The sequence below is a fragment of the Pieris napi genome, chromosome 2, assembly GCF_905475465.1.
Source record: "Pieris napi chromosome 2, ilPieNapi1.2, whole genome shotgun sequence".
NCBI lineage: Eukaryota > Metazoa > Arthropoda > Insecta > Lepidoptera > Pieridae > Pieris > Pieris napi.
In genome coordinates this window covers 7848585-7866981 of record NC_062235.1, presented here as the reverse complement: position 1 = coordinate 7866981, position 18397 = coordinate 7848585, and the positions used below count along the sequence as shown (strand labels likewise).

General features: G+C 33.7%; 1 protein-coding gene across 7 annotated transcripts in view; it reads right to left on the bottom strand.

Moving 5' to 3' along the window:
• Positions 1 to 18397, bottom strand: part of LOC125059389 (optomotor-blind protein-like) — a 75017-nt gene that overhangs the window by 31351 nt on the left and 25269 nt on the right. For 5 of the 7 annotated variants that reach the window (XM_047663804.1, XM_047663821.1, XM_047663813.1 and 2 more), the window contains exons 2-3: positions 17164 to 17277; positions 15017 to 15170 (exon numbers count right to left, since the gene is read on the bottom strand). In XM_047663804.1, coding sequence (XP_047519760.1) covers positions 15017 to 15170; positions 17164 to 17277 — 268 coding nt within the window. Of the gene's footprint in view, positions 1 to 15016; positions 15171 to 15985; positions 16100 to 17163; positions 17278 to 18397 lie in introns of all 7 variants that reach the window. The other 2 variants (XM_047663796.1, XM_047663842.1) reach the window with 1 other exon arrangement.

Below are 18397 nucleotides of genomic sequence, written 5' to 3'. Positions count from 1 at the left end.
TTATTCATACACGTTGTGTCACACGTTATTCTGAGTTTTTAATATCATATGACATAATGTAAACATGGCGGACAACCATTATGAAATAAATGAGTATAATTTACTCTATATGTTGTTATAATTTCGGTAATAATATATGGTTGTCTCTTTTGGTCACTACTTGGTAAAATGAGCATCTAAATCGATTCCATTTTCAAATTCTGATTAAGCACAATAGAGTAATTCCAAAAAGGTTATAACAAAAAAAGGTTTGTCACAGAGCTTTACACGCAATGCGTGCGGCATTACATTATCTGTGATCGTTTAAAGCCTTCTAAATTTAAAAAAGGTTCGTTCACGTGTAACGAGTAACCGAACAGCTACCGGCGTAAGCAAACGCCAATAAGGCCCGTTATTATGAGGGTTGCCATTAAAAATATAAAAAAGTTGTTTTACATACGTGATTTCTTTAAATTAGTGTTATATGTTGTATTTTTTAAAGGTATTTTGGGCATTTTCTTGTTGAAGCACAATTTTCTAGTGTTTCATTGACAACCCTACATATAATCCAATATCTCCTTATAAAAACACTCAAAGTGCGGCACTCTCAGTTTTTATCTCTATATTCATTGCCTTTAGAAGGGATATTACTTGATATGACGACATTAAGATATTAAAACATCTTTATAAGTCTAATAGAACCGACAAAGCAACTTAGTAAGCTATACTTTTTCTATGTAAAAATTTAAAAAACATATACATTATGTATTTAAAAACATAATTAAGAGTTTATTGAACGAGTAAAATTTTAGGTTCTGGATGGTATTAAGTAAATAGATTCATAAATAGCAGAAAGCGCTAGAAATAACTATCTAGATAGTTATAATAATTCGAAATTTAAATTAATTAGGGGCACGATTCGTTTTTGTTTAATACAACTTAACTCATTTATGAAAGTACCGAACAAAATATCAAACAACAGAAAAACTAAGTTTTAATTTTCATATCGTATAGCCGATCTTATTTACGGCCGCTTATAGATGCCACAGATTAAATAAGTCTAGATAGCTTTAAAAGCCGCCGCGAGACTCGTACTACTGTGGTATTATCTTTGGTTTAACATAAACTGCCAATTTTTACGGTAGCTTATTATACCTATTATACGAGAAACGTCGCGTCATTATTAACCATAATCAAATAAAAAAAAATATAAATAAAAAGGCTTAGCAAAATATGTGGCTGGATCCATTCGTGTATTTTCTTCTATTTATTCCTTGAACCATACGGAAGGTTTTTATGAAGACACAATTTAAAAAAAAATGGTTTTTATTCAGAGAAAGAGAACAGTCTCTATATGGGGTAGCAAAATGTTCCATATGTTGGTACGTAGCTACTAAAAACTAATCTTATGCACAGATTATTAATTAATAAGTTTTATGAAGCGTTTCTGTTGATTTTTCTATGACCGTGGCGTGCGATGCTTAACGATTGTTATAATTTAATTTCTAATCATACTAGTGTATAATAAATATGGCGTTTATTGTTTTCATAAACACCATGTTTATAAACGCCTTCGAGTATAGAAATAGTGATGGCCATTTATTAAATACAAATTTATCTATATAACTAAAAGGCCGGCAACGCACTCGCAAGCCCTCTAGCATTAAGAATGCCCATGGGCGACGGTATCACTTAACATCAGATGAGCCTCCAGCCCGTTTGCCCCCTGTTCTATAAAAAAAAATATAACTAATATTTAAATTGAATTAACAATTTACGCTACCAATGAACCCATCGCTCTAAGGCCTTATCAAGCACATTAGCCGGTGGTCGGCCGGTGACAAAACGAATGAGTGTTTTAGCGCTATCTGGGAGACCCTTTCATCTCGCCGCAGTAGCCCTTTTCAATATCAAGCATTCACTGCTTAGATTGTATTGAAACTGTTGATGTAACAGAAAATCTGTGGAGCCGCGTTAGTATTAGAATTGCTTGCCGGTGAAGTTTAGTTAACAATTGTTTGTGATATTAAATAGTACTAAATTAGTAAACATTTTTTGTTTGATATACATGATGAAATTTCTAGTCGAATCAACTAAAAGACAACATACATTACAAATAGTTGACAAAGACGACTCCACTATTTTTATATTCTGATACTTATCAGCATCAATAGCCTTTCCGATACCTGGATAAAACGCTTAAATTTAACTCTTTATTGCAGCTTATCAGTTCGGTAGAGATCGCACGCACACACACGCAGTAATTACACCAACACTTATGATTTCATTCCCATCTTATGGCAATGGAATTCAGTTAAGTGTTAAAGTTTTTGTTTGTCAGAACGTGACATGGTACTAAATTGTCGATAATTATATAAACAATTGCATCATCTTACACTCATATCTTATATTCCAGTATACGAGCATCATAGAACCATATACCAAAGAACATACATATATACATATGTTATGTGCGCTACAACCTCTTTAAGTCTTGGCCTCAGATTTCTGAATCTGTTTCATGATAATTTTTCAATCAAATAGGCAAGTAGGTGATCAGCCTCCAGTGCCTGACACACGCCGTCGACTTTTTGGGTCTAAGACATGTCGGTTTCCTAACGATGTTTTCCTTCACCGTTCGAGCAAATGTTAAATGCGCACATAGAAAGAAAGTCCATTGGTGCACAGCCGGGGATTGAACGTATGACCACGGGTACAAGAGTCGCAGAAGCCACTAGGCCAACACAGCTATATATATATTTAGTAATGTATAAATTGTAACTGACTTTTAATATTCTTCACAGAGCATCGTTAGGCCTGAAAGTTGGATACAGAATAAATTTCGTCTCGTCTTGTAAAGACCACAGAATAAAAATATAGAGCAATGTCCATAAACAGCTGACTAGTGAAAGTATAATTAGACCACCGAGGTGTTCGTATCTTACTAAACTAATTCGGTGACATGGAATGTCACTCCAAGACACGCAATCGGGTTATCTTAACGGTTTTAGAGCTACCTGTCTTAGCTTTTATTAAGGTTCGGTTGATATAATTAACTTACGGATGGCTTAGTGGCAAACGTAGATTACGTTTAAAACTTTTCACATATGTTTTGAAAGTTTTCAGTAATTTAATACATTATTTGTAAACTCTAGTTCCAACTTCGCAGTTAATAATATTTTTTTATTAAATAAACGCGTAAAACACTTGTTGTCAATACATCAAACGTTTAAAGTTTAAATTTCGAACACTATATAAACACTCAACAAATCAAAACATCGAAAACAATATTCACACGCCACGCGAGGTATTTCAAAAGATTCCACAATTGACTGTTACTACAAATATACAGAGAATGCGGAAAATGTAAAATTGTCGTTTTCACGAGTGAAGGAGCAGGTGTGACGTTTAATAAAAATGAGAAGAAAATTCCGCGCGGGCTCCGAGCAACACAATAATTCAATATTTTTCATATTTGATATTGAACCTCTTTTGGTAGTACTACATTGTTTATATGGAGACTTGAGGGGAACTTGTTTTATAAAATTCAAGGTAATATTTTTTTACTATCGCCAGATACTAGCTATTATTAAAATTTTACTATTTATTACTAGTTTATGGTTTTCTATGAATTATTAAATGTTAACGAATTTTTTAATTACCATTAAGGCTTAAATTATCCACGTTATATTTTCATCGAATTTCTAGAAAGCTATATTTTTCATAATACAGAAAAAAACATTGTACTTAATTAAATTTCTTTTTTTTATATAACAGGGGGCAAATTGGCAGGAGGCTCACCTGATGTTAAGTGATACCGCTGCCCGAAAGAAGACTCGCAAGTGCGTTGCCGGCCTTAAAATCGTTTTAAATATTTAAAGCAATAGTTATTAGTTACCTCTGTTACCGCCTAAACATTGTTATAGTTATTGTTACAATTACGCGACTAGCCACGAAAATAACAACTACTACCTTATATAGTTATTAATAAATTAATTACTATGTACAATATTCCTAACCTGCAACGGTACACTGCCACAGGAACCAAACTTTTTAAATTTATTTTAATTTTCTAATTATGATTATTATTAATACTATCTTACGTTTCATACATCCATATATACAGAAGCTAGAAACGTTCTACGTTATTATGTAATATCTTTAATTGTGGCAACACAAAACACGAGGGCACGTTACGCGCCGACAGCGTGTCAACAGTGACAGCTTTATGATTTTTACATGCAAATGTACATACAATGGATGAGCAAGACAAGTCATATTTCTAGTTTTACATTTGCGGGTAAAAAGTTTACTAAACAGGCTTAGAACAAATGTAGAATTTGTATGTTACAAGATAGCAATCATTTAAAGTATTGCGATATTTCCAATTTAAAGGCCGATTTACATTATCTTGTAACAGGAGACTTGTTCTAGGAGAGTGCTTTAGTACAACTTGAAAGGCAAGTTCTAAAGCAAGTAGCGTTTACATGTTTCAACTAAATTACTATCCTAAAGCACTCTCCTAAACACTAAGATAATGTTAATCGGCCTTAAAAGTACATAAAGGCCGATTAACCTAAAAAAATACGGTGAATATGAAATGATAGCGATAGTTTCTGATGTTATTAAGAAATCAACAGTTAAGTAACGAATGTCTCGGTAAGCGGAGTGTAATTATTTATTGATTAAATAACTAAATATAGATATTTACAACAAATCTCGAAACAATTTATTTGTAATACTATTTGTATTGGACTTTGAACCCTAGTTCTTCTGTTTCATCATTATCATCATCAATGGCTGTACAGCTCCTTATGGGCCTTGGCCTCTGCAAGTATATTTCGCCATCACATTATATACTCGTGTATATCTCGTGCTTCTCGCGTCCAACTTGGAACACCTATTGTTTCGAGGCCCTTGACAATGCCATCCCACCAACTCAGCCTCGGTCTTCCGGGTTTTCTCTTGCCACGAAGAGACCTTGGGGTTATATCTTCCGCAACTCGGTGCACATGTCCCAACCACTTGAGCACTGTTGCATTTTATGAATTGGACGATGTTGGGATCGTCAAAGATGTTATTAAATTCTTCATTGAATGCCCATGGGCCATGTTTCAGATACATAAGTAAGCACTGGTCGCAGCGAATAATACAGAACACGCTTGGTATACTTTCTGAGAAGTTGGGATCGGGAATATTTACTGACACCAAACTAGCAGCTTTTGTGCTATCCTGTTAGTGCCGATCTCTGGGCTGGGATTATTATCACTGGTCACCATTACAATTGCAGACGAGGCAAAGAGAACCGGAAAACCTTGGAGCGAGGTGAAACACTAGACTCAAGAGCGAACGCGATGGAGACTCACTGTGGACGCTCTCTGCCCCATCTAGGCGTTATAGGACAAGACTATTGAGCCCAAATAAAACTTCTCACCTTGCTCAAAGCTTCTTCTGTTTAAGTGTAAAATTCTAAGCATTGCAAGTTGATATTAATTCCTACTGACATTCCTTTCCTGTGCCGTTTCTGGCGTAAGTAGGTCGTAGACACAATCGTTGAAGTTCGAGTATTTATCAAATTCATTGCAGGAATTCAGTTGAGCATTTGCTAGGTTTTATAGACCGATTTGTCTTCTATCTGTCGAAATTGTACACGCTATTATGTCATATATTCGGTGCGCATGAAGTTCTATAATCGCGTGCAATGTTTTGACAAATTGTTTCTGATCGTTTCACTTGTCAGTTTTTTAATTATTGTATTAGAGCGATTTCTGGTTTTGCATTAGTGTGTGCTTCAGTTTTATATCGACGTTTGTGGCGTGCTTATTCGATTGCGCACTTCAGGCTAATTTAGGCAGACTGAATTTCAGTATAATTATAATTGAATACTGCTTAAATATTTTATTAACATGTTCTGTACTTAGAAGTACGAATGAAATGTTTGGTAACTTCGTGACTACACTGTAAAACGTTAGTTTGTTATTTTTATAATATGTAAACAGTAGTCACATTAGAAATTTGTTTGCCTTGTACCCTATTAAATGGTAACGGGATTTCGCAATGTGGCATAATATTAAAACATTAAAATATTTTTAGTCGATCCCTATGTTTTTCGAAAATCAAAATGTCATGTGTAACGAAACTTAACCACATGTAACGTTAACACCTAAATTACACCATCACTATTTTAACGACACACATAAAAAGGAATGCATAAAACTGTTACCCTCACAGATACCTAACACCCTCACACAAGGCAGCGAAAGACCACTCTAAGCTGAGCTCTAAAGAAACATTCATTTCCTTTGTTTCACCTGCGACGTGAGGTGGTTGAAAGCTCTCGTTATTGTGGCGTTTTGATAATGCGTGTCTCTAGCCCATCCTAAAGGTTTTCAGTAGCACTTGTTTCGTACACGCTCTCATTTTGAGTCGAAGTTTGCCCTCAGTGACGGTTTTATTGGCCCTAAAGGTGAAATAAAAGTGAGCTTCGAGTGTTGCTGAATTTGAGGTGTAATTTTGGCGTTTGCTGACAGACACGCAACCTGGCTTTTTGTGGTTTAGACACCACAAAAGTTTTAAAAACAGTGTTGAATCTTCATTTACTTATACCTCAAGCGTCAAAAGACATCATATTTTTGCTTTGGCTTTCCGAGTGCTTTATAAGTACCTAAATTATGTAACAAAACACGTCCACACAGTTGGTAATCTCTTCTTTCGGTTTTTTTAAAGTCGGTTAAAAACAATTTAAAAGCATTTTATAGCATTGATATTTGCAATTTTTCATATAATGATCGATTCTCGCTTAATTTTCAAATTAAACAGAAAACGTTACTACTGGTTTAAGTAAGTGAAATCACAGACAAATTTGAAAAACTTTACCCTGTAAAATGTTTACTATCTATCTATACCAACCCATAGTAAATACATTTAAACGAATTAGGGATTATTTCTCAAACAATTTTTAGCATGGAGTTTATTTTATCTTAAAAACTCCTGGAATTGTCGGTATGGTGATGGCTATTTGCGTAAATAAAAATATTCTTAAATGTGTGTCAATAAAAGCTTTTATGTATCCACATCCATGATAGAGCTATCAAACAATAAACTTTTCGACAACACCAATAAAAATCCGAATTAATTCAGACACGGTTATTCGGAATATTTTCCAAATATTCATTCGAATTGCTATAAGTTTGTGGACTCCGAAGTCTGAAAAATAAGCCATGGGTTCTAATCTTGGCCATGGCCAGGTTTTCATGTGTAGGAAATTGTCGGAATTGGATAATTGAAGAATGACACAACATATTATGGGCTTCATAAGAAATTATGTTTACGAAACAATTAACAATTCGTATCGTTACACCCATTTTGTTATTCTGTTTGTTTGTCTGTGTTAGTCGTTACACACCTTTGCTTTTTATATAAGCATGTAGTTAAGATTAAGTTATGTATAGTCCGTCGATATTACGTCAGAGTTGTCTGGAAGAAACATTTGCCTTAAGCAACGACCGTCTTATAACCTGCATTGTCTTATTTTTTTCTAAATGTTGTGATAAATAAAGTGTTTATTATGTCCACAAATTTCTCGGAACCTAACTCATATCGTGGCGATCCTTTGATTTAAATCACGTTAATCCTAACTAGAGATTCCCGCATTGTAGGGACGTATAAAATATATAATGTTGACAGTCAATTGTCGCTTTACTTTGGTTAAATAATTTTCCTTTATAATTAGTTCATTCACTAATATGTGTTTAATGATTTGGACAGGACTTCTGCTCCAGTCTAAGTAGGTATACAACTATAGATCTTTCCGTTTTAAAATCTTACTATGGCATTTGTTGCTATGGTTACCATTTATATGAAAATAACCTAACCGTAGTAATAGGATTTAGGTTGTTCGAATTTCAAAAATAGAATTATGTTGCACCCATGTTCCTATATTTAATGTATCCGAGTGTGTGCAAACAGTGTCAAGTGGCATTATCAAATATTTGCCATCCTTGTGGTCACTTGACAAGGGTATTTATAACAAAAATACTATTAGTTTTCGATACTGTAGATCTAGTATGAGTTAGTACGCGATAGTAACGTGTATCTACGTTTGTATTTCTATGTTTCTGATATTTGAGGCTGACTTATTTTTTAGCTACCTTATATGTATAGCACCAATATAACTTATGTGGATATATCCGTCTCTTTCTGTCCTTGCTATAATAAAAAGAGATCAGCACTTTAGATAACAGTATAAAATCCAGTGGCGCTACAACCTTTTAGGCTCAAATTTATGTAGATGTTTCGTAATCATTTCTTTTTTATAATAGGCAAGTAGATTTTCTGTCTACTATGGCTGACACACGCCGTCGACTTTTTGGGTCTAAAGCATGACGGTTTCGTCACGATGTTTTCCTACAGTAAGTGTTAAATGCGGATAAAGATAGAAAGTCTATTGGTACACAAACGGGGATCGAATCTACGACTAGGCTAGCACTACTCAATAGGAACTGCTGCGTTCAAGCAAACTAAAATGATTTAAAATTGGAATTGTTATACGATTATATCAATTACAATATAAACTAGAATATTAACATAGACCATTATTAAAAACGTTAATTAATAATGTGAATCTTTTTATGACACTCACTTTTATAAAACCAAATCACTATCGTAAAACCAAGAGTGATAAATTATATGATCGGTTCGATGTTTTAACAATGTGCTAAAATAAACAAATTAATTGTATTACCTATCGTAAACTGCAAGTCGAGATTATGTGAGCGTGGGAATAACCACCCATGAGATCAATAAAAAATATAAATTTATCTAATCTCGCTTTGTAATATTTGAATTAAGTAATGAGACGTACAAACATTTTCATAAAATATAGTTCAAAAGCCAGAAAGGTTGTTTCACCAAAAAGTTTTAATTGAATATTTTTCGCTCGATTTCTATAATCTATGCGCCATTGTCCTTTTTATATAGTTTTAAAGACGACGATATATTACATTTAATCCGTAATTGAGAACTAAAAATAAAATATATTATTTAGTCCTAAAAATTTTATATTTAATAATTTATATAAACAAATGTCGTTGGCTTAATATTGCATTCGAAATTCGAAAACTTTGTCACAATAGTCTTTAATAATTTTTAAATTTAGAATAATGTTTTGTGTCGTAATAATATGATATTTTGAATAATATGTCATGACAATAGAAATCTTTGCACGTGAAAGAAGCCACCGGGACAACTTCGTTTACTCCTAAATAATTTAGATATGATTTTATAACGTTATTTCTTAATTAGTTATTTCTTTATTATCTATGTATTGTAACAGATTAACTAGGTGCACACTTTAAAAGAAATTTCTGAGGTAAGAAAAAAAGGTTCTTATTGTCTATAATCAGGCGTTATTCGAATTTATTTTATAGATAGATAATTAAATATGTAGATAAAATGAACGTGACAATCTATGGTAGGGGCAACCACAGTGCATTTAATCCGGACTTGATCCCGCAAATATTTGTGCGCTGTGCCTCTCATGGGAATACATTCTGGATTTTACTTACTTAAATTTCGATGATAGAGACAGATATAGTGGCAGCTTAGGTTTAGATGATGAGTTCATGGGCATAAATAGGGTTGCCACTATTTTACCGTTTTATACGGTTATATAAAAACATCTATAATACTAAGGGCCTTAGTACCTCATTTTTATTACTTTATTAGCTCATAAATTATTACTTTATATTTAATGTACGTGTGATGTGTGTCAAACCTAGTCAGTAGTCACTAGTTTTGTGAAATATATAATTATATTTTTTAATTAATTTTAAACAGCAGCCTTACGCTATATTAATTAGAAAACATTTGAATAAAAATATAATTAAAATCGTTAGTAAAATTGTGTATGTGTTAAGCAGGTGCTAGGTTAACGGCTGACAGATAAATTCAACTAATTATGTCTTAATGGTCTCATCGACACATTGGGGATAGGCAGAAAAGAATGCAATAACAATTATTAATAAGAGCTCTTTTAAACGGAAAAGGTAAAGTAATTATAGGTTTTATTAGTGACGTCATCGTTCATTTGAAATTTTGAAAATCGAATTTCATTCATACAACTGTACATTCTTGGGATTGAGATTTAACGCAACTATGGAACAAATTTTAAGTCGTATCTGAAGTCAAAAATTTTATCAAAATCGTTCCAGCTGTTTGGGAATTTATTTACAAACACGCACAGAAGATTTAGGTGTTCGTTACGTAAGTAACACTTGGCCTCAAAGCGAGTCTTGACTTCCAAACTAAAATTAAATCATATGAGGATATCTAAGAAGATTAATTTGATATATTTCTAACTTGTACTATTAATATCACCCCAGTATTTGTGTCCTTCGTTTAGGTCAACAGATTGTAATACAATATAAAGTACGGATATTAATTACAAAACAGATGTGGAATCAACAACTTAACACCAATGTATATAACGTTATGTACTAAGTTATGTCAATATAAGCGCTCGAAATGGGCAATTCGATTTATTTTATACACAGTGATCAGGCTGTGTCTGAAATATTCCTCACTATATTAGGACCAAATGCTAATAATTACTAAATAAGACGGCATACCTACATATGGTTTTGTTTTGTTTTACTTATGTAGAGTTAGTCTTTATCCATTGAAAAATTTAATAAAAAAGTTTATTTTTCGTATATATATATAATCGTCGCGCGTGACGTGTATAAGAAAGGCAGAACGTTTAGTCATACGATATTTATACAATCAACCTTAGTATGTAATCTCTTTCTGTCAAATTGTGCGTACTCAATGATAAAGAGAGATAGATTGTTAGTTTAAAAAATAGCGAAGGCTCTTACTTGTTTGGCCGGGAATTGCAATATTACGCTTGGTCCTACATTCTTTCTATTGCTTGGAGCTTAGTACTACCTCTTTATTTCTATTCAATATTAATTACAAAGCACGGTATGCGCGGGCGCCACTCTTAAGCCTAATAAAAAATAAACAAGTCTTCAAGTTGCCAGTGAAAAGAGTAACAGGATTAAATTTACACTCCAACAATTAACTATTACATTATAAAAAGCCTCAAGCCTTTATGGATCTGCAGCAAATACATTGGCTACATTGTTGCAAAATTATACACGAGGAAAAAAGTCTCTGACTAGGTTTGAGTATTAATCTTGGCGATTAAAAGAGTGGCGGAGAGTTTATCGCCAGTTCTTCTCGTCCGTTCTACGCCCTTGATTTGAGAACTGGCACTAAATGTAAAATTAGAAGCACTTAATATGTATTTCTTTATTGACGTTCCTAAGTATACATTGTTACCTAAATGAATAAATGATTTTGAATTGGAATTATACTTACAAAAATTTTTTGGACCTTTATGTAATGGCAATAAGTAAATGTTCGGCCTTACTTCTAGAATACTTGCATTTGTCGTACAGAAAACTCGGCAATAACATAATAAAAACAGTTACCTTGTACCTAATAAGGCAGATTACAACGGATATACAAAGTGTCGAAGGGGCTAAATCCGTCGCATGAACAGCATTATTGAACACGAACCCTTTGAGTCTCCATTCTTAAACCGCAAACCGAGCGCTCGATAATTAATCCATTACATGTCTAACCCTATCGACAATCGAACCGATAAGATGGCTACGAAAGATTTTATCACCCTCGTTTAATAGAGAACAATTTGTGAGGGGCTCACCGATCTTCTGGATGCCTCGATGCCTCCCAAAGGACATCACCTTTTGATCAATAACTGTATATAAATTATCGAACACATGCCCTTTCCTGCTCGAGCGAGCGCACCGGTCCACCATCCTTTGTAATTCGGTAGCTACTTGTTTATCAAACTCGTGTAAAACTTCCGGATTGCGTACAAAGTTGACGAAAAATGTTTCGTCACTCGCGGAAAGTTGCAAAGTTTCGCGGTTCCAAATTTAAATTATGAAATCTTACTTAGTTGGCGAGTTTTTTGTTTAGTTTTTTGGCTGGCAGCTGGGAAGATGCGGCTTCCGAAACACAATGCGCTACTTGAAGTGAATTAGACGCTCGAAAGACGCCGGTTGAGGATTAGCCCCTCACAATTAAAACTGGCAGACGGCGCTTTTCGTCATCTTTGACATTCAAGCCTCAAAATACACCCCCGGCGGCGAAGGTATTGTGCACTCGAGATGTTTTGATTTGTAAAAACGGACCCAGAAGGCAGCGATTACAAAATATTAGCGCATTGTATCGAGTGTTTATTGTTCGCTTGTAAACTTTGTGCCTTTGTGCCGCCCACTCCAAGTTCACAAGACATTTACATCACAAAATAATAACTATATATCCTAGATTAATTAGTCTTTAAAATATATTCAATTTTATTTCTGAAAAGAGTCTTTATATGTCGATATATCTTTTAACTAGAAGTATCTTTATATAGGAGATGTGAGTCTGGAGCTTAAGTGAGGGATTTTCAAGTCTCACATACACGATTAAATATGCAATAAGCTAATTCCCTAAGAACATTAGTAGTTATGATATTGCATTGGGGACGTAACTAACCCTGGTTTTATTGATGTTTTAATGTATGAGAAATATTTTTTAGAAAGAATTTAATTTGAATTCAATCACGTTAAAAATAGTTAAGCTTTATAATTAACAAGAAACATCAATAAAAAATAAATAAACAAATGTTTAACATGGCAGATAATATCAATATGAAAAATTGACAAGCGTACAAAAATCGGCATGTCGGACACGAAAGACGCGGCCGCATAAAAACAAAACGACCAATAAATCGGGATCTACCTGTTTAGAAAATATCGAAAGGTGAAAGATGTCAGGAGCTTTAACGAGATCAGTTATAAAAACACTAATATTTAAACGTCGTTTAAATTAATCGACAAATGGCGATCGTGAAATCACGATTAGATACTATTATACCATTCGTATACTAATCCGCGTTAATTAAGTTAACGTTTCTTAGGTCTTTGACTTTATATTAGTCGATGCTTAGTGCGGCACAAAATTTCACATATGGTTAAAAAAATGGCGCTACAGCCAGGTTTGGGCCTCAGATTTCTGCATGCGTGATCATTTGTTTTTTCTTAATGTTCAAGTAGGATTGGTCTTCTGTGCCTGAAACAGGCCGACTTTTTCTGTTTAAAGCATGCCGGTTTCCTCACGATGTTTTACTTCACCGTACAAGCGAGTGTTATAGGCGTATGGAAATGTATTGCGCACATTGGTACACAGCCGGGGTTCGAAACTACGACCTCAATTGAGAGAGTCATCAAGTAGATAACGGCACCATTAAGTCTCTGTATATCGCGGTATCTCAGTTAAAAATTAATTTAAGTAAAGATCGATATATCTAATGATTTCTATTTATAACACTGAGAATCATCTACAAGAATATTGTAGCGGTCAATAATTTTCGTCCTACTATTATACCGTAGAGAATTATGTTAATTATCTACATAAATAATATTTATTTCTATGTTAATTGTCACACGCAGATAACATTCTACACTTATTTTTTTTAAATACCTCACCAGCCAGCTGATGTCAAAATTCCTGACATTCCACAGACGATCGTTATTTCAATTACCCCTCGTCAAAGACAAAAGACTTGACACGGGAAAAAAACGCATTATCTATGATTGGATCGCGGTCTTGTAAACGCAGTCGGGTGTAGGATGTTAGTTTCGGAAGCTTTTTTGAAAATGATACTGCTTTACCGACGTTTATTTAAGACATAATATTTAAATTAAATGCAAATTGTTTCTTTTTTATTGTTTATTAATTTTAGCGCGTTTTTTTTTGATATAATTATCGTTTAATATACCTACATATAAAATAATACCTCAAATTTTGCCTTATTTTTGATACGACAGATATATTCTATGAGATATTTTGTGAAACGATTCTAATAATTAAAAACGTAATGGTATAATAAAACGAGTTTTGTTAAATATTCTTATTAATTAAGTTTTTGAACATTCATATGCACCTGCCTTTTAATTAAATAGCATTTTCAATTACGATTGCTTATTGCGAATTAGCTTAACAATATTCTTTTGAGAAAAAAAGTTTATTATACTGAAGAACAGTTTTTATATGATGTTTAGGAGTGTGAAGTACATGACATATTTCGATAGTCGATAGTTTTTAAATTTATGTTGCGGCTTATTAAGTGTATAAATAAAAAAATCTTTAAAATAATTTTCTTTTCTAAGTAGGAATTGAACTACCGGTGTTCAAATTATCTATTGAACATGGTTCAGTTAAAGTAAATAGCAGTAATAACCGTGGCGGGCACAATGCACCCCCGCTGTTCAAGAACCCAACCTTTTTAATTATAATATCACCCACATTAAAACTTTTTGCTACAAACCTTTTTTGATGGATATAAACTGCCAAGGCAGAATGTGATATGGTATTAATTAATATTACTTGAGTTATAAATAATGTCAATATTATTAAAATTATCCGTTAAGGTATATCTTCTATGCGAAGATTTATTCAAACATAAAATCAATTTTAATTTATATCAGGTTATAGAATTATTTATCTTACATGTCCTACATACCCTATAATATTCTACCATATAATTAATGGTACCCTTCATTCGTCGCGTTGACGTAAACGATTCTCTGGTGATTATAAACTCAAATAAAATTGATTAGTTCTGTACGTGCCTCTAATGATCGCATTTAGGAGCGCAAATTTAACATATCTTTTAAATTATTAAACATTTAGGCCCAAATATATTTACGATATCCATTTAAGCATATTAAGAATTTTTATAATTAAGTAGAACTCCTGTATTATTTATCCTTTCAATTACAATTAAATTTTCTCCGACCAGATGTATAATAAATATATGATATATATTTTAACTACGGAAATGCGATATTTATTTTTATACTTTAAATATATAAAAAATATGTAAATGTATCCCATTTTTCTGTTCTACAATAATTAACAGAATAAGACGCATGGTGTAACAAAATATGGTACTCACGAAACCGTGCTTGTCGCTGATGTTATTCGTCAACTTCAATTTGTGGAAGGAGACGACCTTCTGCATCCATTGCTCCCCCGTTGAGGGCGAATCTGGGTGTATGTACATCCTTTTTGGCATTTCTGGATCCGCTTTCCCGGCAACCATCCACCGACTCCGGAAAAAAGAAAATATCTTAGCACAAACATTCACAGAAAGCACAAAAAACCAACGAATTATTTAAAGCACAATATTTTATAATTTAATTTTTATCATATCAGCAATTATTGAGATGTAGTAGGTACTTTTTAAAGCTATACAGTTAATAAATATTTCTATAAATGCCAATTAATTCACTCATAAAATTCAGATAAATAAAGCGACTCTAGACGCTTCCCATAGAAATGATATTATAAAAATCTTAAAAATACCACCCCATTTAAGCACAGACTCACCACAAACAAATCATAGACGTACAACCGTTTACAAACAATTATAATAAATTAAAATTAATCATTCACCATAGGTAATAGTAATGAAAGCGAAATTAATTTTTAATTAAAACGAACACTCGCAGAGACAGGTGGTCGCATAAATTAAAAACATTATGACGTTATAAACAATGTACTTACGACCTCAGTCAAAAACTTGTTAAAGCGTGAAAATTTACTTTGATCATGCAGACTACAGCACAGCAAGATTAAAGCGAATTAAGACTATGGTGGGTTAATAAAGCAACGTGAACGAAAAGAGATCTGCGTAGAGCAACAACTCAGGCCTGGTGAACAATTACGACTCGTAACCAACGCACGTGATAAGACTGGAAATTGGGTCAAAACGGTGGAAATCTGGTTCGTTAGCGAGCGGCGTCTGTCCCACAGATCCCTACCCTTCACGAACGCATGCTTCTTGCCTTTTCGCGAATTATATTAAAATAAGATCGCACCCCTAAACCCACATTCTTATTTTAATTTAATTCCCTCTTTATACCTGTTGTGGAATTTGTATCTGCTATCGTCCGCAGCTACGATGTCCATTAGCAAAATGTACCTTGCTTTTTTATCAAGACCAGAAACGCGAGCTTTGTAGGCAGGAAACATACGTCTGTAAGCAATATGAGAGAAAAACATGGGTTGGGACTCGTTCTTTGCGACAACGATTTGACATAACGTCAATTGTGAGACACGCGGACGGACTAGTTTGATTTTTTGTGATCTGTCGACTCCCGCGCACCGACCGTTTAGCTTGTGATCTTGTTTCGCACTAATTACGCTCATTTACATAACCGTTTGACTCATCTTTATCCTCTTACAAATTTGTTAATTCAATCAAATAATTTTATCATATATCAGAATCTGTAGTGTCTCTATTTTTTATTAATAACTGCATTTGTTTATTATATGCCAAAATTTTGATTACGTAAATATGTATAATAAAACGGTATAATTATTAACTACAACGAATTTTAAACAAATTGTTTAATTAATTAAACTGGCGCTAGTTTTCTTTTGTCGGCGACATGAGTCATAGTGGAAATTAAAAAATTCTCGAATCGTATTAATTAACGAAAATTGTTATCAGTCACATCTCGCTGACCCGTCGGCAGTTCGTATTGAAGCAAGTCGGACGTAAAGATCACCTTATCGAATCATGTTATCGAATTAAACTATCGGATTCGTTGATCGGATACTGTGGCGTAAGCGGACAAGATGTAGTGAATCAAAACATGTTCATGTTTCAATAGTAAACGCTGATTGAGTTTGTTTACTGTTGTTCTAGAAAATTCTAATTCTAAAATCCTGTGGTATTTCTCACCTTTGGCGTTGGCCGTTTTTTACTGCGGTCTTTGAGACAAAGTTATTTTAATGTTATTGCCCAATGGATGCGATGTGAATCCTTAATCGTTGATTCGAGTCGTAATGTCGTTGCCCTTTTTAAAGTATACAAATTGTTTAGCTATAATTAAGATGGCATCAATTGTGGGAACTAGTGCAGTGTGGGTGTAATCACAAGCTAATTGGTAACGGTTTGGGTAATAGAGCATTACTAGAGTGAACGATTCAATTTCAAAAATCGAACGCCAATCTCAAAGTGCAGTGTGAGGTCCATGCTTAGAAAATAGATCGGTTATCAAAAGGCAGGCGAACTGGCGATGCATGATGTTCTACCTGTTGTGAAACTTATATCGGTAGTCGTCTGCGGCAACGATGTCCAGTAGTAAAATATATTTCGCTTTCGCATCCAATCCGGATACTCGAAACTTCATTTGTGGAAACATTTGTCTGGAAATACAATTTCACAAATAGCATCGGACTCTCATTTTGATACTACATTCAAAACCTTTCAAACATATCCGTTAGGTTACAGATAATATCCTACCATAGATAATAAACCCTATTTTAGTCTATGGTAAATTTAATAACTAAGTTTAATTGCCGATGTCGCTCGTCCAGTGTTTGTACGCAATGGTCAATGTGAGCACGGTTTAACGATCATTAGAGCACTGATTTATACCGATTACGTGATGAAGGCAGCATTTGCCGACCAGCTGATATATGTTGTGCCAACCAGAACGATGTTTGGAATACGGAATAGTTAGACTCACCGTAAATTAGGTATTTTAGACAAGACATAGACATAACATTTATTACTAACAAAAACACACACAAAATAACAATAATCAAAGAAAAACATTTTAAAAATCTCTTAAAGAATTAGGTTCGTTTTAAGTGTGTAATGCGTGTGTGCTGTGGTTGTAATTGGCCCTGGCCCAGCATTATGCTGAGGAGCAGACTGTTCCACAGCGCTGGTCATTATGCTAGAGACCACAGCAGCTATGCTTGAGACAGCTTTTTTACGTTGAGTAGAAGAAAATTAGTTTTAATTAATTTATTTATTTATACCACCTTCACTTGCTACGGTCCTGACATATCTCTCTCGCTTCATCCACTTTCAATGCATTCACCATGCATGCTCATAGGTTATGGGTACATTTAACTTGTTCCTTCTCTAGTAAGTCCTGGATTTGGTCCAGGTATGTACGACAAGGTCTACCCAACCTTGCCTTGTATATGCTACTTGTTAACCGCTACTCATTCATTCGTTTTATACGGTTTCTAGTTTCGTACTATCAAGATATATACCTACAAAAAGGGGATTTTACGCCAATTTATGCGTAATGCATAATTAAGTTTTAATTTAATCACAGAATAAACTTTCATGTAGATAAATATTCTGATGATTTTAATAGCGATAAATCATAGCTGATACGATTTTTTTGTCAGGAATCGATCTCACTACTTTATATGTGTTTGCTTCAACCACTAAGCTATAGTTATATATTTTAGTTCTATAAATATCAATTTACACGCTGTAATTCAAGTCTTATATATATAATATTCG